This window comes from Somniosus microcephalus, chromosome 11 (assembly GCF_052327205.1).
Source record: "Somniosus microcephalus isolate GS21.2 chromosome 11, FLI_Smic_1.0, whole genome shotgun sequence".
NCBI lineage: Eukaryota > Metazoa > Chordata > Chondrichthyes > Squaliformes > Somniosidae > Somniosus > Somniosus microcephalus.
Genome location: NC_140997.1, coordinates 193290073 through 193306683, shown reverse-complemented (window position 1 = coordinate 193306683; position 16611 = coordinate 193290073). Strand labels below are relative to the sequence as shown.

Genomic DNA, 16611 nt, shown 5'->3' with positions numbered 1-16611 from the left:
AATCTGTAATGAGTCCCTTCCAATAAAAGATGAATATCAGAAAAGGTGAAACAATGTTCTTTCATCTCCCAAACATGGGTCCAAATCTAACCTAGACTGATGGAACTGAAGCACACGGTTACCCATTGTTTGAAAATCTCACTCAGAAAGAAGCCAAATGGATGGCTGACATGGGAAATGGAAATTTTAAAAAATATTTGTGCAGTAGAGTGATCTGATGCAGAGTGCAAAAATGGAGAATAATCTTCAGCACCGATGAGCACAAAAATACAACAAAATAGTATATGTATTTCAAGATATCTATTTACTTTTACATGACAATATGAGTTAACCTTACATGCATCTGCCAATATACTTTGCAGCTTAAATGTATAGGAGAGTTCCCATGAGTTGATCAAGAATTATTCATTTCCTAGTTTAGCTTACACTGTTATAATGAATACACAACTATATATTATTTGGCACGTAAAATAAATGTAGTCTGTTTAACTATAGTCAAAGGAACAGTTGGATGATTTTTACATAAAAGCTGCCGGATATAAAATTCAGCAATCCCCTTCAACAAATCATATTCGTACATAATGAAGTCATTTAAACTCCTTGGCTGGTGCAATGCGTCCATTTATTAATAAATGGCTATTTAATAAATATCTATTAAATAATTTATGACAGATACACTGACAGAATTCCCCTGTACTTAACTGCAGATTATTTCTTGATGAACTTGTAAAAATGCCACAATTATTAAATTGTCATGTGGTAGCATTATTGCACATCAAGGTCGTGTAACAAACAGCTGCTTTCTTGTTAGCTACCTAATAATCCACCATTTGAACCTCAGTTATATTACTGTCTTGTAACTACTACTGGATATTCATGGTTTCATACAAGAAATCAATAAGTATTAGTTCAGCCAGCTACTCGTTAATTTAAAAATAGTTTTAAATGGGGGCTATAAATGAATAGTAATTGTAAATAAATGAATAACTGACAAGAAATACACTTTTCTCAAGAGGAAACACAAGTTTCTGCTTTAAACCGCACCCCCCCCGCCAACCAATTTAGAGAAGCGGTTCTTTGAATAATGTCATGAAATCTTTTATGTCCAATAGAATTAGCAGTCAGAGCCTCAGTTTAATGTCCCATCCTAAAGATGGTATTTCCGACAATGCAGCACTCTCTTAGTACTCCACTAACATGTCAACCGAGATAGCGTGCTCAAGGCTGGAGTAGGGATTGAACGACAATCTTGTAATTCAGAGGGCAGAGCCCAGCAACTGAGGCAAGCTTACTCTTACTGAGCCACACAGGGTCGACTTCTATTCTACATAATTGCTGTGAAATGTGCACAAAGTAGAACTTGTATACTCATGACTACTTATGTTATTTAAATGTATAAGTCAGATAATCCTCATATTTGTATTTTTACTCTTAACATAAATGTAGTAGAATAACTATGTTGCCAAAATAAGCTACCATTTGGATAAAGTAAATGGACTTGGGAATTGTTAGATATAAGTTTTGAATGATTGCACTGGCATACTGTTAAATTGATAATGATACCAACATTGAATATAACTGCTGTTTAACAGGTCTATTTGTACTCAGAACATTGATTTTAGAATTTTAACTGTGTCCTCATTACATCTGTTTTTTTTTTACCCAGTGCTTGATTCATTTGCCATAAGTTTAAACTTGGTTTGAAAATTGTTCTTCAGTTTAGATGGTTTAAAATGTTTTGTTTTAAAAGTACTCACTCTTATTTCAACAATAACTTGCATTTACATAGCACCTTTAACGTAGTAAAACAGCCCAAGGCGCTTCACAAGTGTGTTATCAAACAAAATTTGACTCCAAGCCACATAAGGAGATATTAGGACAGTTGACCAAAAGCTTGGTCAAAGAGGTTGGTTTTAAGTAGCATCTTAAAGGAGAGGGGGTAGCGATGCGGTGCAGTTTAGGGAGGGAATTCCAGAGTTTAGGGCGGAGGCAGCTGCCAATGGTGGAGCAATTATAATAGGGACGTGCAAGCGGCCAGAATTGGAGGAGTGCAGAGATCTCGGAGGGTTGTAGAGCTGGAGGATGTTAGAGATAGGGGCTGCGAGGCCATGGATGGGATTTGAAACAAGGATGAGAATTTTAAAAATCGAGGTGTTGCCGGCCGGGAGTCAATGTAGGTCAGTGAGTACAGCGGTGATAGGTGAACAGGACTTGGTGCGAGTTAGGATATGAGCAGCAGGGTTTTGGATGAGCTCAAGTTTATGGAGTGTGGAAGATGGGAGGCCAACCAGGTGTGCGTTGGAATAGTCAAGTCTAGAGGTAACAAAGGCATGGATGAGGGGTTCAGCAGCAGGTAAGCTGAGGCAGGGGCGGAGTCGGGCAACGTTATAGAGGTGGAAGTAGGTGGTCTTGGTGATGGTGCGGATATGATCAGAAGGTCAAATACGACACCAAGGTTTCGAATGGTCTGGTTCAGCCTCAGGCAGTTGCCAGGGAGATGAATGGAGTTGGTGGCCAGTGAACAGAGTTTGTGGCAAGGACCGAAGGAAATTTCTGCTGATCCAATACTGGCAAATTAGAGACAGTGAAAGGGTCAAAAGAGGTGGTGGGGAGGTAGAGCTGGGTGTCGTCAGCATCTATGTGCAACCTGAAATTGTGCTTAACAGATGATTTCATTTCCAGGGAGGAGAGAAAAATCTCAACTGCATTTGTATTATCAGGTTCAGTCAGCTTACAATGTGCTCACATGATATTTTATATAACAATTTATGTAACAACATCTTCAACTTGTGCACTGAGTCTGTCGGTAAAGCTAAACATGCCAGGTTGACCTTGTGCATGGAAAGCTTGGAGTAAACAGTTGGCTACAGCTCTCCAGAATAGGCAAATCTCTCAGAGGCTGATATCCTGGGCTTATTAATGTCTATCGCCCATTCTGGGGTTTTGGGACATGATGCAGCTCTCTGTGTTCAGGCGGCCTTTTTTTAATCTGATAAGCAACTTTTTGAAAAAGTATTAGTAAATCATTCACAACTAATAATATTAACTAAAAAAAAAATACCATTGCATGTTTTAACACCCAGATTCATTTCCTGGCTTATTAGTTACTGGTGTAGAGAGCACTTCAATGTGTACATATTTTTTCCATTCACAGTGTAAACCAATAATCAACTAGTAGGTATGTTGCAAACACCAATCTCCAACATTATATTACCCTGTTTTTAACATTATCTCCTTAAAACCTACCACTTTAACCAAGCTTTTGGTCATCTGCCCTAATTTCTTATGTGGCTCAGTGTCAATTTTTTGTCTTCTAACACTCCTGTGAAGCGCCTTGGGACGTTTTACTACGTTAAAGGTGCTATACAAGCTGTTGTTGTTGTTGTTATCTACTATAATGTAGAAAGAGCAAATGAGCTTTACTCCATTCATTTCTTTCCAGTAAGATGCACCAGTTATTATTGAGCATACAGATCATTTAGCAGGCTGGAATTGGCAATAATGCCTAGTGTAACTGGCTCAAAATATAGTGGAACCAGAGCACTAAATCTGTATATTGCGAGGCCTTCTCAAACAGGAAGTCAGAGTACATGATGAGGCATTGTGTTGTGGACTACACAAGCAATTTGCTTTAGTATCAGATCGAATTATTCTTAGAGCGTAGAATGTAAAGTCTTAAAAATATTGTTAGTCATAATTTAACTCAGGCAGTTGAATTTTTTGTCCAGAATACTTACAAAATAAAACCTCTTATAAAACCTTTTGCATACTTCTTCTTTAATTATAGTATTTATATAGTAGCTTAATATTTCAAACGGATTTATTGTTTGCGATTTCTGGGACCAACAAAGATGCGTTGGATAAATTGTGTGCTATCTTTTCCAAATATGGGATAATGCAACGTGTTTTCAAAATCAGCAATTCCTCGTCGATTGTACTTTTCAGATTCTATGTACAAATAATCAAATCCAAAGGGCATGAATTATCATACAGCCATCTCAAATCTCATGGTTTGAGAAGAATTATTGAGGTGCACTATGGCTAATAAGAGCAAACAAAAGCTCTTTTTGATAATGTATCCAACACATTAAATGTGAAACTGTTTCGTCCGGTTACATTTTGGTCTTTCTTCCAGCTTTAAATTAACCGCTCGGATAGATACAAATCCTCAAACAAGTTATTGCGTTTTGAACCCAAGTAAAAATCCATCTGCTTAAAACTGTTTGGGAATACAGATAAATATAATTAGGTGCATTATTTGAAAAATGGCCTTGGACTTCTTGTGACACAAAAATCAGCACCGGCTCCTTCACACAAGGCACAGTGGCCTTAACACCAAAGAAAGCAAAAGTTAGAAACACAGAGTTTTCACACAATTCACATGAAATCGCTACGAACACCACCAAGTTCCTGCAAACAAATATTGTTTTTTGTCCCTGGGATTAACATAAACTCACTTCGACAGCCTGTCCCAGCTCCAGGTCGAATCCGACTACGCAGATACAGTGAACCCAGGAAGCGAACCTATCCCAAGGTAAAGATGGAGAGCTCTCGGGACTACACGGGTAATCTTTCTCGGGAATAACCCCCTTCAACAGCTCCTCCAGGTCATTCCCGTTACCTGTCAGACCGCGCAGAGCCATTTTTTCCCTCAACACAATTTACAGTCCAGGCGAAGTGGATTGACGTAAACTCAACGTAAGTAGCGGCGTGTTGACGCACGTGGTGGCGTTGTGCGTCATGACGTAATTAACGCTGCCCGGGTTGTATGTTTGCTGGAGCCGAGCTCGGTTGGCGCTCTCAACTTTCATTATTTGAACCGCCAAGAGATTTCACTTTTTTTTTTAATAAGGATGCGTGGTGCATATTACGAAGGGATAATGATACATAAAGTGAATTAAATATCACAGCAGTGGAACAATTAATAATAGCGACAATACAGAAATTGGATTGCTCCTATTTGCGGTACACTTGCCGCGATTATTCGGAACATTCCCGGCCGGGTTGCTCGCGCACATTGGTTGGATCCGACGATCGTCCCGCCCACTCGCTCTGATTGGCTTTACACGGCGCCGTGCCGGGTCACTTTACTGATTGGTCTGTTTCCCACGTCAATCAACGGACCGGCTCCCCGTCGATTTCGTTCACCGAAAAATACGCCAAGTCAATCGAGACCCTGCCCCTCGCACACACTCTAATTGTCTGGCCTGTGTCCTTCTGCCAGCCACTATTGGCTGCGCTGGCTGTCAATCAGCCGGAGCCGGCGCTTCCGCTATCAAGTTGTTGCCTATGCGGTGAAGCTATGGCGGCTCAAGCGAGTTGGGGAGGACGTGTTACAGGCTTGGGTTCGGTGGAGAGCAAGAATACCTGCGAAGAATAGTTCCGATTGTGCCCCGCATCAGCAACGGCCGCAGGTGTCGAGCGAGCCCGCTTGCTTCGGCGCGAGTTGTTTCTCGAAGGCGTGTTCCCCCCTCCTCCTTCTGCTGTGGATTAGTTAGCGGCTTGGATTCCGGTCTCTGATCGAAAGGATTTGTTTTGATTTCGGGTCACAAGTTCACGACTTTGGACTCGGCTATCAGGATTCAGTCAGGCCTGAGGCCTAGCTGTTGGCTCTGCTTCTTTTCGCGCTGACAGGAGGAGCTTTTGAAAAGATAAAGAGCTGCTTCCAACTCTTTCCCCCCCCTGCAGTAACTGTCGAGGGCCGCCCCCATTGCCCACTGGAGGACTTACGATGTGCGAGTTATTACTGTAAAGCCAGCCTTTAAAACGTGTCTGAGGGAGAGTGACTCAAATCCGGCGATAACCTTGTCCCGCTAAGTGGGGCAAAAAAGCACTAATTCTGATTGCACATTGACCGTTTTATCTGTAGTTTGCTGCGCTTGTCGTTCAGTGTCTTAGACTAATACATTTTTATTTATTTTTTTACCGTTGTAAAAGCTAAATGACGGTAAATAAACATCGACCTAATGGAATAATCTCAACCCAGAGATCTGCAAGCAAGGACAGGAGATGCGTCGAATTGCTGCTGATTTATTGAGATGGGTGTGTTAATGGATGAAAGATGAATCTCTCGTTTTGTACAGAAATCTGTTGTGGATGTTGTGTGTAAATATTCTCATTATATATAAAGCCGGGTGGTTTTTCATTTCTAATATATTCTGAAACGGCATTGTCACTCTGGATCAGGAAGTGGCTCAAGACGAGTTTCCTCTCTTCACTTTGACTGAGGCTCGTCACCAGTCCCATATGCCTTCAGCACTAGCCATCTTCACCTGTCGGCCAAACTCACACCCTTTTCAGGAGCGCCATGTCTACCTGGACGAACCTGTCAAAATCGGTCGATCGGTGGCACGCTGCAGACCGGCCCAGAATAACGCCACCTTCGACTGCAAAGTGCTTTCCAGAAACCATGCTCTCATCTGGTTCGACCACAAAACAGGCAAGGTAAGGACGAGCCACTTCTTGACTGATTAAATGGGAAACGCCAATTATTTTGAGTCTTTCGCAATCCTGCTGAGGTTGTGTGTTTTTTTGTTTGCGTTCCTATTATCGATTTAACAGTTTTTCAGATCATTTTCCTGTGTTAAACCTTGCATTTAGTAAAATAAACCGTCAATCATTTAATTTATGGCTAAGTATTGACTTTTTTTCTTTTAGCTGATCAGTTAATTATAAAATCTAGACAGTAAGACCTACTAAATCAGAAACTTTCTGAACATTCTAACCAAATAATGCCACAGCAGCAGGAATCTATCCAGAGTCAATTTTTAAAGAGTAATTTCTGACTGCCCACAGTTTTTTGGTATTTTATTACACTGCAACCTAAGACGAGTTTTAGAAATTACTTTCATAATTCTCTATTGTACACATGTAATGATTTTTTGCATTTAGGCTACCATTTATGTACTCAATCGCCTTTGGTTCCCAACAGGACAGAAAAGACATAGTGAGTCTTGGTTGCCTCCGTGGTGGCTATGACCCTGCAAATCAGTGTACTGGTAGTAGCATAGTCTATGGCATTAAATACAGTACCTTGACAACTGGCCAGTAAAATGTTTGTTTCTCTTTTTCTCACTCCTATCCATTATTCTTTGACAATTACAGCTGGCCAACCACAGAAAAATGCTCGTTCAATATTTTTGCATCTCTCTAATGGTCTCTGTTCCACTCCAGTTCAAAAAAGGGGAGAAGGATAAACCTGGCAAATACAGGCCAGTCAGTTTAATGTCGGTGGTGGGCAAGCTTTTAGAAACAATAATCCAGAAGAAAATTATCAGTCACTTAGATAAATAAAGTAGAGCCAGCATGGGTTTGTTACGGGCAGATCATGTTTGACTAACTTGATTGTTACCGTATTTTTAAAAAAAACTCAGAGGGTGGATGAGTGCAGTGCAGTTGATAGAATCGTAAAAATTTACAGCACGGAAGGAGGCCATTTCGGCCCATTGTGTCCGCGCTGGCCAACAAAGAGCTATCCAGCCTAATCCCACTTTCCAGCTCTTGGTCCGTAGTCCTGTAGGTTACGGCACTTCATGTGCACATCCAAGCACTTTTTAAAAAATGTGGTGAGGGTTCCTGCCTCTACCACCCTTTCAGGCAGTGAGTTCCAGACCCCCACCACCCTCTAGGTGAAGACATTTCCCCTCAACTCCCCTCTAAACCTCTTACCAATTACTTTAAATCTATGCCCCCTGGTTGTTGACCCTTCTGCTAAGGGAAATAGGTTCTTCCTATCCATTCTATCTAGGCCCCTCATAATTTTATACACCTCAATCAAGTCTCTCCTCAGCCTCCTCTGTTCCAAAGAAAACAAACTCAGCCTATCCAATCTTTCCTCATAGCTAAAATTCTCCAGTCCAGGCAACATCCTGGTAAATCTCCTCTGTACCCTCTCTAGTGCAATCATATCTTTCCTGTAATGTGGTGACCAGAACTGCACGCAGTACTCGAGCTGTGGCCTAACTAGTGTTTTATACAGTTCAAGCATAACCTCCCTGCTCTTGTAATTCTGTGCCTCGGCTAATAAAGGCAAATATTCCGTATGCCGCCTTAACCACCTTATCTACTTGGCCTGCTACCTTCAGGGATCTGTGGACCTGCACTCCAAGGTCCCTTTGTTCTTTTACACTTCTCTGTCCCACCATTTAATGTGTAGTCTCTTGCCTTGTTCGTCCTCCCCAAATGCACTACCTCAAACTTCTCCAGATTGAATTCCATTTGCCACTATTCTGCCCACCTGACCAGTTCATTGATATCTTCCTGCAGACTACAGCTTTCTTCTTCATTATCAACCACACAGCCGATTTTAGTGTCATCTGCAAACTTCTTAATCATACCCCCTACATTCAAGTCTAAATCATTGATATATACCACAAAAAGCAGGGGACCTAGTACTGAGCCCTGCGGAACCCCACTAGAAACATCCTTCCAGTCACAAAAACACCCATTACCCTTTGCTTCCTGCCTCTGAGCCAATTTTGGATCCAACTTGCCACTTTGCCCTGGATCCCATGGGCTTTCACTTTCGTGACCAGTCTGCCATGTGGGACCTTGCCTGTTGTGTACATGGAATTTCAAAAGGCGTTTGATAAAGTACCACATATTAGGCTTGTTGGCAAAGTTGAAGGCCATGGGATAAAAGGGGCCGTAGATACAAAATTGGTTGAGGGATAGAAAACAGAGTTGTGGTGAATGGCTGTTTTTCAGACTGGAGGGAGGTATACAGTAGTGTTCCACAAGGTTCAGTACTAGGACCACTGATATACATTAATGACTTGGACTTTGCACAGAGCACAATTTTGAAATTTGCAGATGACACGAAACTTGGAAGTGTAGTAAACAGTAAGAAAAATAGTTATAGACTTCAAGAGGATGTAGACAGGCTGGTGGAATGGGCGTACACGTGGTAGATGAAATTCAATGCAGAAAAGTCTGAGGTGATGCATTTTGCCAAGAAGAATGAGGAGAGACAATACATGCTAAATGGTACAATTTTAAAGGGGGTTCAAGAAGAACCTGGGTGTGCTTGTGCACAAATCTTTGAAGGTGGCAGGACAGGTTAATAAAGCATATGGGATCCTGGACTTTATAAAGAGAGGCATAGAGTACAAAAGCCAGGAAATTATGCTAAACCTAAATAAAACACTATTTAGGCCCCAGCTGGAGTATTGTGTCCAATTCTGGGCACCACACTTTAGGAAGGATGTGAAGGCTTTGGAGAGGGTACAGAAGAGATTTACTAGAATGGTTCCAGGGATGAGGGATTACAGTTCTGTGGATAGACTGGAGAAGCTGGGGCTGTTGTCCTTAGAGCAGCGAAGGCTAAGAGGAGATTTAATCGAGGTGTTTACAATCATGAAGGATTTAGATAGAGTAAATAAAGAGAAACTGCTTCCAATTGTTGAAGGGTCGATAACCAGAGGGCACAGATTTAAGGTGATTGACAAAAGAGCCAGAGGCGACATGAAGAAAAACTTTTCTCCACCGTGAGTGGTTAGGATTTGGAATGCACTGCCTGATAGGGAGGTGGTTACAGATTCAATAGTAGTCTTCAAAGGGAAACTGGATAAATACTTAAAGGAGAAAACATTGCAGGGATTATGGAGAAGGAGTGGGACTAATAGATTGCTCTTCGAAAGAGCCGGTGCAATGGCCAATGGCCTTCTGTGCGGTAGTACTCTATGATTTGAAGTATCAAAAAGGTGCATAAATAGCATGTGACACAAGTGCTTACAGTATTAGCATGCCTGTCCAATAGTTACCAGTAAGTGGTTTGTCTCATTGCCAGCCACTGAGATTGAACCCGTGGCTATAGAGATGACAGTTTTTGTGCTATAGGTGCATAAGTTGAGGTCCCTATGGCCTCCGTGCTTTACTCATCTCTCTCGACCTCAACCTCTACCTCTCTCTGTATGTATCTATATCTCTACCTATCTGTGTTCCATGTCAAGGACTGTTCGAGCGTTGGGACCTAAATTTAATGGGTAAGGGTACAGAATCGGACAACATTTAGTTGAAAGTGGAGACCTGAAAACAGCTCATAAGACCCAAAAACGTAGGATCCTGCTTTATTTTGGGATTTGCTGTTAATGGCACCCCACCAGAGTAAAGACCTGCTATTTATCTCCTGTGGCATTACTCACAGTGTACTAAAGAGTGATGTCTAAATGTGACACTTGCAGGTAGTGTGCGCTGTGTGCAAGACTATCGATCTATCGATCGATCGATCCAGCTATCTATCGCAATGACGCAAAGATTATGTCCAATAAGATTATTTTAAGGTCCACACTCAGGGCAAGTCAGTCGGTGACCGTCTCCTCAATAAAACTAGTTCTACACACATTATTAATATATTACATATAAAATAAACTGCACATACACATCCTGTCCATCACATTTCAGATGTGATGCAATATTGCAAATTTCTGAATGTATCTCTGAATGTTGTTCATGGCAAGTCAAGATTCACGATTTTATAAGGACAGTAACACCATATCATGTAAAATACAATGTATTAACCTACTGATGTTTAGCTATGTGCCCCTTTTTAAGGTTGTAAAATCTACCTAATAAGTAAACACTGAGTTTATACAGAGGTCAGGTAAAGGAAGACATTACAGCTCTGGCATGTCCTGTTGCTGGAAAGTCTGTACATTCCAAATGGGTGCCATCTTTCCATTGTGACCCAGAAATTTGCAATATTACATCACATCTGAAATGTGATGGACAGGATGTGTATGTGCAGTTTATTTTATATCTAATATATTAATAATATGTTTGTAGAACTAGTTTTATTGAGGAGACGGTCACCGACTGACTTGCCCTGATTGTGGACCTTAAAATAATCTTATTGGACATAATCTTTGCTTCATTGCAAATAAAACATATTTGATAGAAACTCTTGGCCAGAACGTCGAAGACCAAAGGTCTCCAACTGAAACATTATTTCTAGCACTTCGTTCTTAATAGGCCAAATATATCAGTTTTACACCAATAATAAATATTACAGCGACCAAGAGCTTTAAAGCAATATTACCCTTTTCCCCAGACTTCTCATGCCCTTGTTTATGTACAACAAAATAAATTCAGGTGCATGCAGTGTATACATTTATACTTCATCCAGTCAGATGAACAGAGAGCTATTTAATATTTGTCTAAACTCTACAGAAAAGAAATACATTCTATTATTTAAAAAATCTCATTTAATTTTCCTCACATTTGATAATTGTACTCCTGTCAGGAAAGAGTCGGCATGGCATTGTACGGTGCAAAAATGAAGGGGAAATTCAACTCTTGTCACAGAAAACAGCTCCGTGTTGAAATAAAGCAAACATTTAAAAGTACATCGAATCAGTTTATTAACCTGGAAATTGATGAGTTCTGTTGGTTGAAAAATCCAATTGCAAATGAAAAAGAGGTTCTGTCAGCATTAACTAATATTAGCACAATGAAGCAGCTGAACATTTTGATGTTGTATTATCTATACCCAATTAGTCAATCAAGAATGTCTGATTTCGAAAGTGTCAGTGAATGCAATCTTGTATATTTTATTTGTAACTAAGCAAAAATTCTGCCCGATGGCGTTTTAAAGTCTACAATCACTGTCTACCTGCTCAGCAAAATGAGTTCCGCAGCTAGATTTTTTTTTTGGTTTGATTTCCAGACTCTTTTTTTCCTTTTTAAAAAGTGGCACGTTTTATAAAATAACTATCTGATGCTAGAAATTCTATCCCCTTTTGTACAAGTTTTACTGCACATCACACATTTTAGATGATGCTGCATACATTAATCAAAAGCAAAATACTGCGGATACTGGCAATCTGAAATAAAAACAGCAAATGCTGGAAACACTCTGCCGGTCAGGCAGCATCTGTGGGGAGAGAGACAGAGTTAATGTTTCTGATGCAAGAGTACAGAGAACTTGCCTGTAAAGGTGCTTTGATGTCACTGCTAGATGTAGTGAATTGGAATCAAGTTGACTTCCCCACAACTGACTGGACAGGTTACATTCACAAAAATGTGACTATCAAGCCAGAGGAGTGTGTGTGTATTAACACTATAAGCTGGCCCAGGCTTGTTTCTCCATGAGCTGCTGTGGACCAGAAAGGAGTATATGATTTTAATTTATTCAGAAAGTGCAAAAACTTGGCATTTGAGATTCTGTTGTACTTCTCAACATAGTCATAACGGCACAGAAGGAGGCCATTCGCCCATCAAGTCCGTGCTGGCTCCCTAGAGCAATCCAGTCAGTCCCATTCCCCCGCTCTATCCCTGTAGCCCTGCAAGTTTATTTCCCTCAAGTGCCTATAGAAACATAGAAACATAGAAGATAGGAGCAGGAGTAGGCCATTCGGCCCTTCGAGCCTGCTCCGCCATTCAGTGTGATCATGGCTGATCATCCAAATTCAGTACCCTGTCCCTGTCTTTTCCCCATATCCCTTGATCCCTTTAGCCTTAAGAAATATATCCAACTCTTTCTTGAATATATTTAATGAACTGGCCTCCACCGCCCTCTGTGGCAGAGAATTCCACAGGTTCACCACTCTCTGGGTGAAGAAATTCCTCCTCATTTCAGTCCTAAATGGCTTACCCCTTATCCTTAGACTATGACCCCTGGTTCTGGACTCCCCAGCCATCAGAAACATCCTTCCTGCATCTAATCTGTCCAGGCCTGACAATTTTATAGGTTTCGATGAGATCCCCTCTCAATCTTCTAAACTCCAGTGAGTATAAGCCCAATCGACACAATCTCTCCTCATATGTCATTCCTGCCATCCCAGGTATCAGCACTCCTTCCATGGCAAGAACGTCCTTCCTCAGATAAGGCGACCAAAACTGCACACAATACTCAAGGTGCAGTCTCACCAAGGCCCTGTACAACTGTAGCAAGACATCCTTGTTCCTGTACTCGAACCCTCTTGCTACGAAGGCCAACATACCATTTGCCTTCTGCACCTGCATGCTTACCTTCAGCGACTGGTGCACAAGAACACCCAGGTCTCTTTGCACTTCCCCTTCTCCCAATCTATTGCCATTCAAATAATAATCTGCCTTCCTGTTTTTGCCACCAAAGTGGATAACCTCACATTTATCCACATTATAGTGCATTTGCCATGTTTCTGCCCAATCACCCAACCTGTCCAAATCGTACTGGAGTTTCCCGACATCCTCCTCGCAGCTTACCCTCCCGCCCAGCTTTGTGTCGTCTGCAAATTTGGAGATATTACATCCAATTCCCTTGTCCAGATCATTAATATATATTGTGAACATCCAGTCTCCCCTTAAAAACATTGAGTGTGTCCACTTCCACCGCGTCCATCGGCAGCAAATTCCAGGTCATCACCACTCGCTGCGTTAAAAAAGTTTTTCCTCACATCCCCCCTGTATTTCTTGCCCAAAACCTTACATTTAGACTAGGGGACACAGATTTAATTGGAGACCAGACATTTTAGAACACATTTCTCAAGTTACAAACTTATAGGAATGATTCCTAAAATTGGATGATGAGGGCCGTGTGCAAGAAAATGTTTTCCTTTTAATGCTAATTAATATCAGTGATTAGTTTAAAATGAGGGATGTCAATGATCAGTAGAACGGAGACTGTTAGCTGACATTACAGCAGATAGACCTATAGCCTGTGGAAAATAAGTAGAAAGACTGTCATATCTAAAACAAGTACAATAAAATGAGTGCATGTTAGTGTTACGCTATAAGATAAATTCCAATGACATTTGTGTAATGGTGCCCGGTACTATTTGGGGCAATAGATATCTTAAATATATTAATTTTATAGCTGGAAAATAAAAACTTTAGTATTCTCGACACCTCTATTTCACTCTTTATCGGCTTTTGACTGAAATAAGTTGCTAATGCACTGTTTTTGAGATGTTGAGTTAAGCCACTCTTGAAATATCATTTATATTGGGATTGGTTAAATTTTTGGCATGCTAATTTACAGACCAGTCTCATATCCACAAGTATAAAACTAAGTCTGAACCACTGGTCTTGATACAGAACTCCAAAGGTTGCCAAGCTCCATTGAATATTGTCTGCCCTTCTTTGCAGATAGCTACATTTCCATCAAAACTACTGCTGCTTTTGAAATGTTATGATTTTTGTCTCAGAGATATATAAAGTTTGGTATGCAAAAATTTCGGACTTAACATGTCTTCAAACTTTACTTGAATCTAGTAAGGATAATAAAGCCTTAGTTTGGATAGAAAGATTTTTTTAAAATATATAAAGCTTTAACAATGACAGTTGTTGGCACTTAATGTTGCTTTTTTGCAGGCAGTCAAACTGTAGAGTAGGAAAACATTAGGGTGCACTTCCTGTGCAAAATTTTAAGCTGGCTTTTCCATTTCTTTAGAAATATTTTGAATACACAAGAGCAGCATAGATCATACACTGGAAATTATTAGTATGCACCTCACCATTTTGGCCAGGAAAACCAATCTTCATCTTTCAAAATAACTGGCGTTTTATTCTCAACTCTTTTTAGTATCTCACTCTTTTTCCTACCTGAAAGAAACACCCAGTTCATTTGATTTTTGACTTAGAATATTAATTTCAAAACTACTCTTTCAATTGGATAGGCAATAGTGAAATAACCATCAAACTGTCTTCCCAGGACAGGCAAAAATACTTCGGGGAAACACAAATTTATTCCTACCCATTTATGGGGCATTGATGTCTGGATCGTTCTAATATTTCAAATTATAATCTTATCAAAAAATACATATTTTTACAACAGACAACTATAACTGACAAAGTTGTCTTTACATGTCCTAAAGACAGTTGAGTGGCCCCCAAGACTCCATATTAATCCTTTAACAGAATCATCTTAACTCATTTCCAAAACTGTAGCAGTTTGGATTGAAAGTTAACTATGAGGAGAAGGGCAAAACAATATTCAATTGAGCTATGTTTGGTCTGTAACACAGCATGCCAAAAATGTAACTAATCTCGATTATAGATGGTATTCAATGAGTAGCTTAACACAACAGCTCATAACCGTGTACTACCAAGTTCTTTCAGTCAAAAGCCGATTAGAGTGAATTTAAAAAAAAGTGGAGAATACAATTGTATTATTCTCTAGCTATATTTTGGTCCATATTTTGTGGCCAGCAGCGAAGGAACAGTGCTTTTACTGTTCGTTACGCGCACAGCTACCCACAAACTTTTTGTGGACTTTTGAGTGCCATCTTACGATATTAACAACTTATTTCAGTCAAAAGCCGATAGAGTGAAATAGAGGTGTAGAGAATACTAAAGTTTTTATTTTTCCAGCTATAATAAAATTAATATATTTAAGATATCTATTGCCCCAAATAGTACCGGGCACCATTGCACAAATGTCATTGGAATTTATCTTCTAGCGTAACACTAACATGCACTCATTTTATTGTACTTGTTTTAGATATGACCGTCTTTCTACTTATTTTTCACAGGCTATAGGTCTATCTGCTGTAATGTCAGCTAACAGTCTCTGTTCTACTGATCATTGAAATCCCTCATTGATAAGATTACTTAAGCAGTTTAAGTAAAGGGGAAAATTTAAACATTTAGGATTCTGTTGGTTTAAGAAGAGTAAAACAAGGTTACACTGCAGTAGGAGTAAATTGGCACAGCAGGCAGTGGAAACCAGTTTTCTAACCGATCAGCAGGGGTGACTCATTTGGCTGTAAACAAACAAATAGTATAAAAAGACCAGTCCTAGTGCGAGCAAGCACTGAGTGCGAGTCAGCAGAGAGTGCTGTGAGTTTGGGTAAGTGTGAGAGAGGGTAAGTGGGGTGTTAGGTGCTCTTTTCAAACTTTAACTCTGTGGGTTGTAGTTAATAAGGCCTTTCTGGTGCAGAAGTGACTGTTGGTAAACCATTTAACTGGTGTAACTAGAGGGATTGATTTAATTTAAATCCAATTAATTAAAGGGGATACTAGCATCTAAAATCGGGCAGAGGGTGTCCATAACTAACAATAAAAAATGTAATTAATTACATAGAATGGAGCAGGTGATGTGTTACTGTTGCGAGATGTGGGAGCCGGTGGACCCCATTGAGGCTCACGGTGATTACGTCTGTGACAAGTGTCTGCTGCTACAGGAACTCCAGCTCTGTGTTGATGAGCTGGAGTCTGAGCTTCAGACACTGCGACACATCAGGGAGGGGGAGAAGTACCTGGACTCTGTGTATCAGGAGGTGGTCACACCTATGAAGTTAATTAATTCAGATGTAGCCCATGGTCAGGGACAGGACGGTGTGACTACGAGTGAGGCAGGTACGGGGATCCAGGAGGTAGAGCTGGAGGAGCCACAGCCCTTGCTCTTGTCCAACAGGTTCGAGGTTCTTACTCCCTGTGGGGACAGGAGCAGGGACTGCAGGGAGGATGAGCAACCTGGCCACAGCACCGTGGAACGGGGGGCCATTCAAGAGGGGGGAGTAAATAGAAATGTTGTAGTGGTAGGGGATAGTATTATTAGGGGGATAGATAGAGTTCTCTGCAGCCGAGAGCGAGAGTCCTGAAGGCTGTGTTGCCTACCCGGTGCCAGGGTTAAGGACATCTCCTCTGGGCTGGAAAGAAACTTGCAGTGGGAGGGGGTGGATCCAGTTGTCG

At 40.8% G+C, this 16611-nt stretch overlaps 2 protein-coding genes across 19 annotated transcripts in view; one reads left to right on the top strand and one right to left on the bottom strand.

Moving 5' to 3' along the window:
• The window catches only part of dennd6a (DENN/MADD domain containing 6A), a 99546-nt gene extending 94584 nt beyond the window's left edge, over nucleotides 1–4962 (bottom strand). For both annotated transcript variants that reach the window (XM_086001592.1, XM_086001593.1), the window contains exon 1: nucleotides 4458–4962. In XM_086001592.1, coding sequence (XP_085857718.1) covers nucleotides 4458–4643 — 186 coding nt within the window. In that variant the 5' untranslated portion in view covers nucleotides 4644–4962. The remainder of the gene's footprint in view (nucleotides 1–4457) is intronic.
• A 252-nt stretch (nucleotides 4963–5214) lies between these two features.
• Nucleotides 5215–16611, top strand: part of slmapa (sarcolemma associated protein a) — a 222540-nt gene continuing 211143 nt past the window's right edge. For 5 of the 17 annotated variants that reach the window (XM_086001590.1, XM_086001586.1, XM_086001585.1 and 2 more), the window contains exon 1: nucleotides 5218–6444. In XM_086001590.1, coding sequence (XP_085857716.1) covers nucleotides 6247–6444 — 198 coding nt within the window. In that variant the 5' untranslated portion in view covers nucleotides 5218–6246. Of the gene's footprint in view, nucleotides 6445–16611 lie in introns of all 17 variants that reach the window. The other 12 variants (XM_086001588.1, XM_086001579.1, XM_086001580.1 and 9 more) reach the window with 5 other exon arrangements.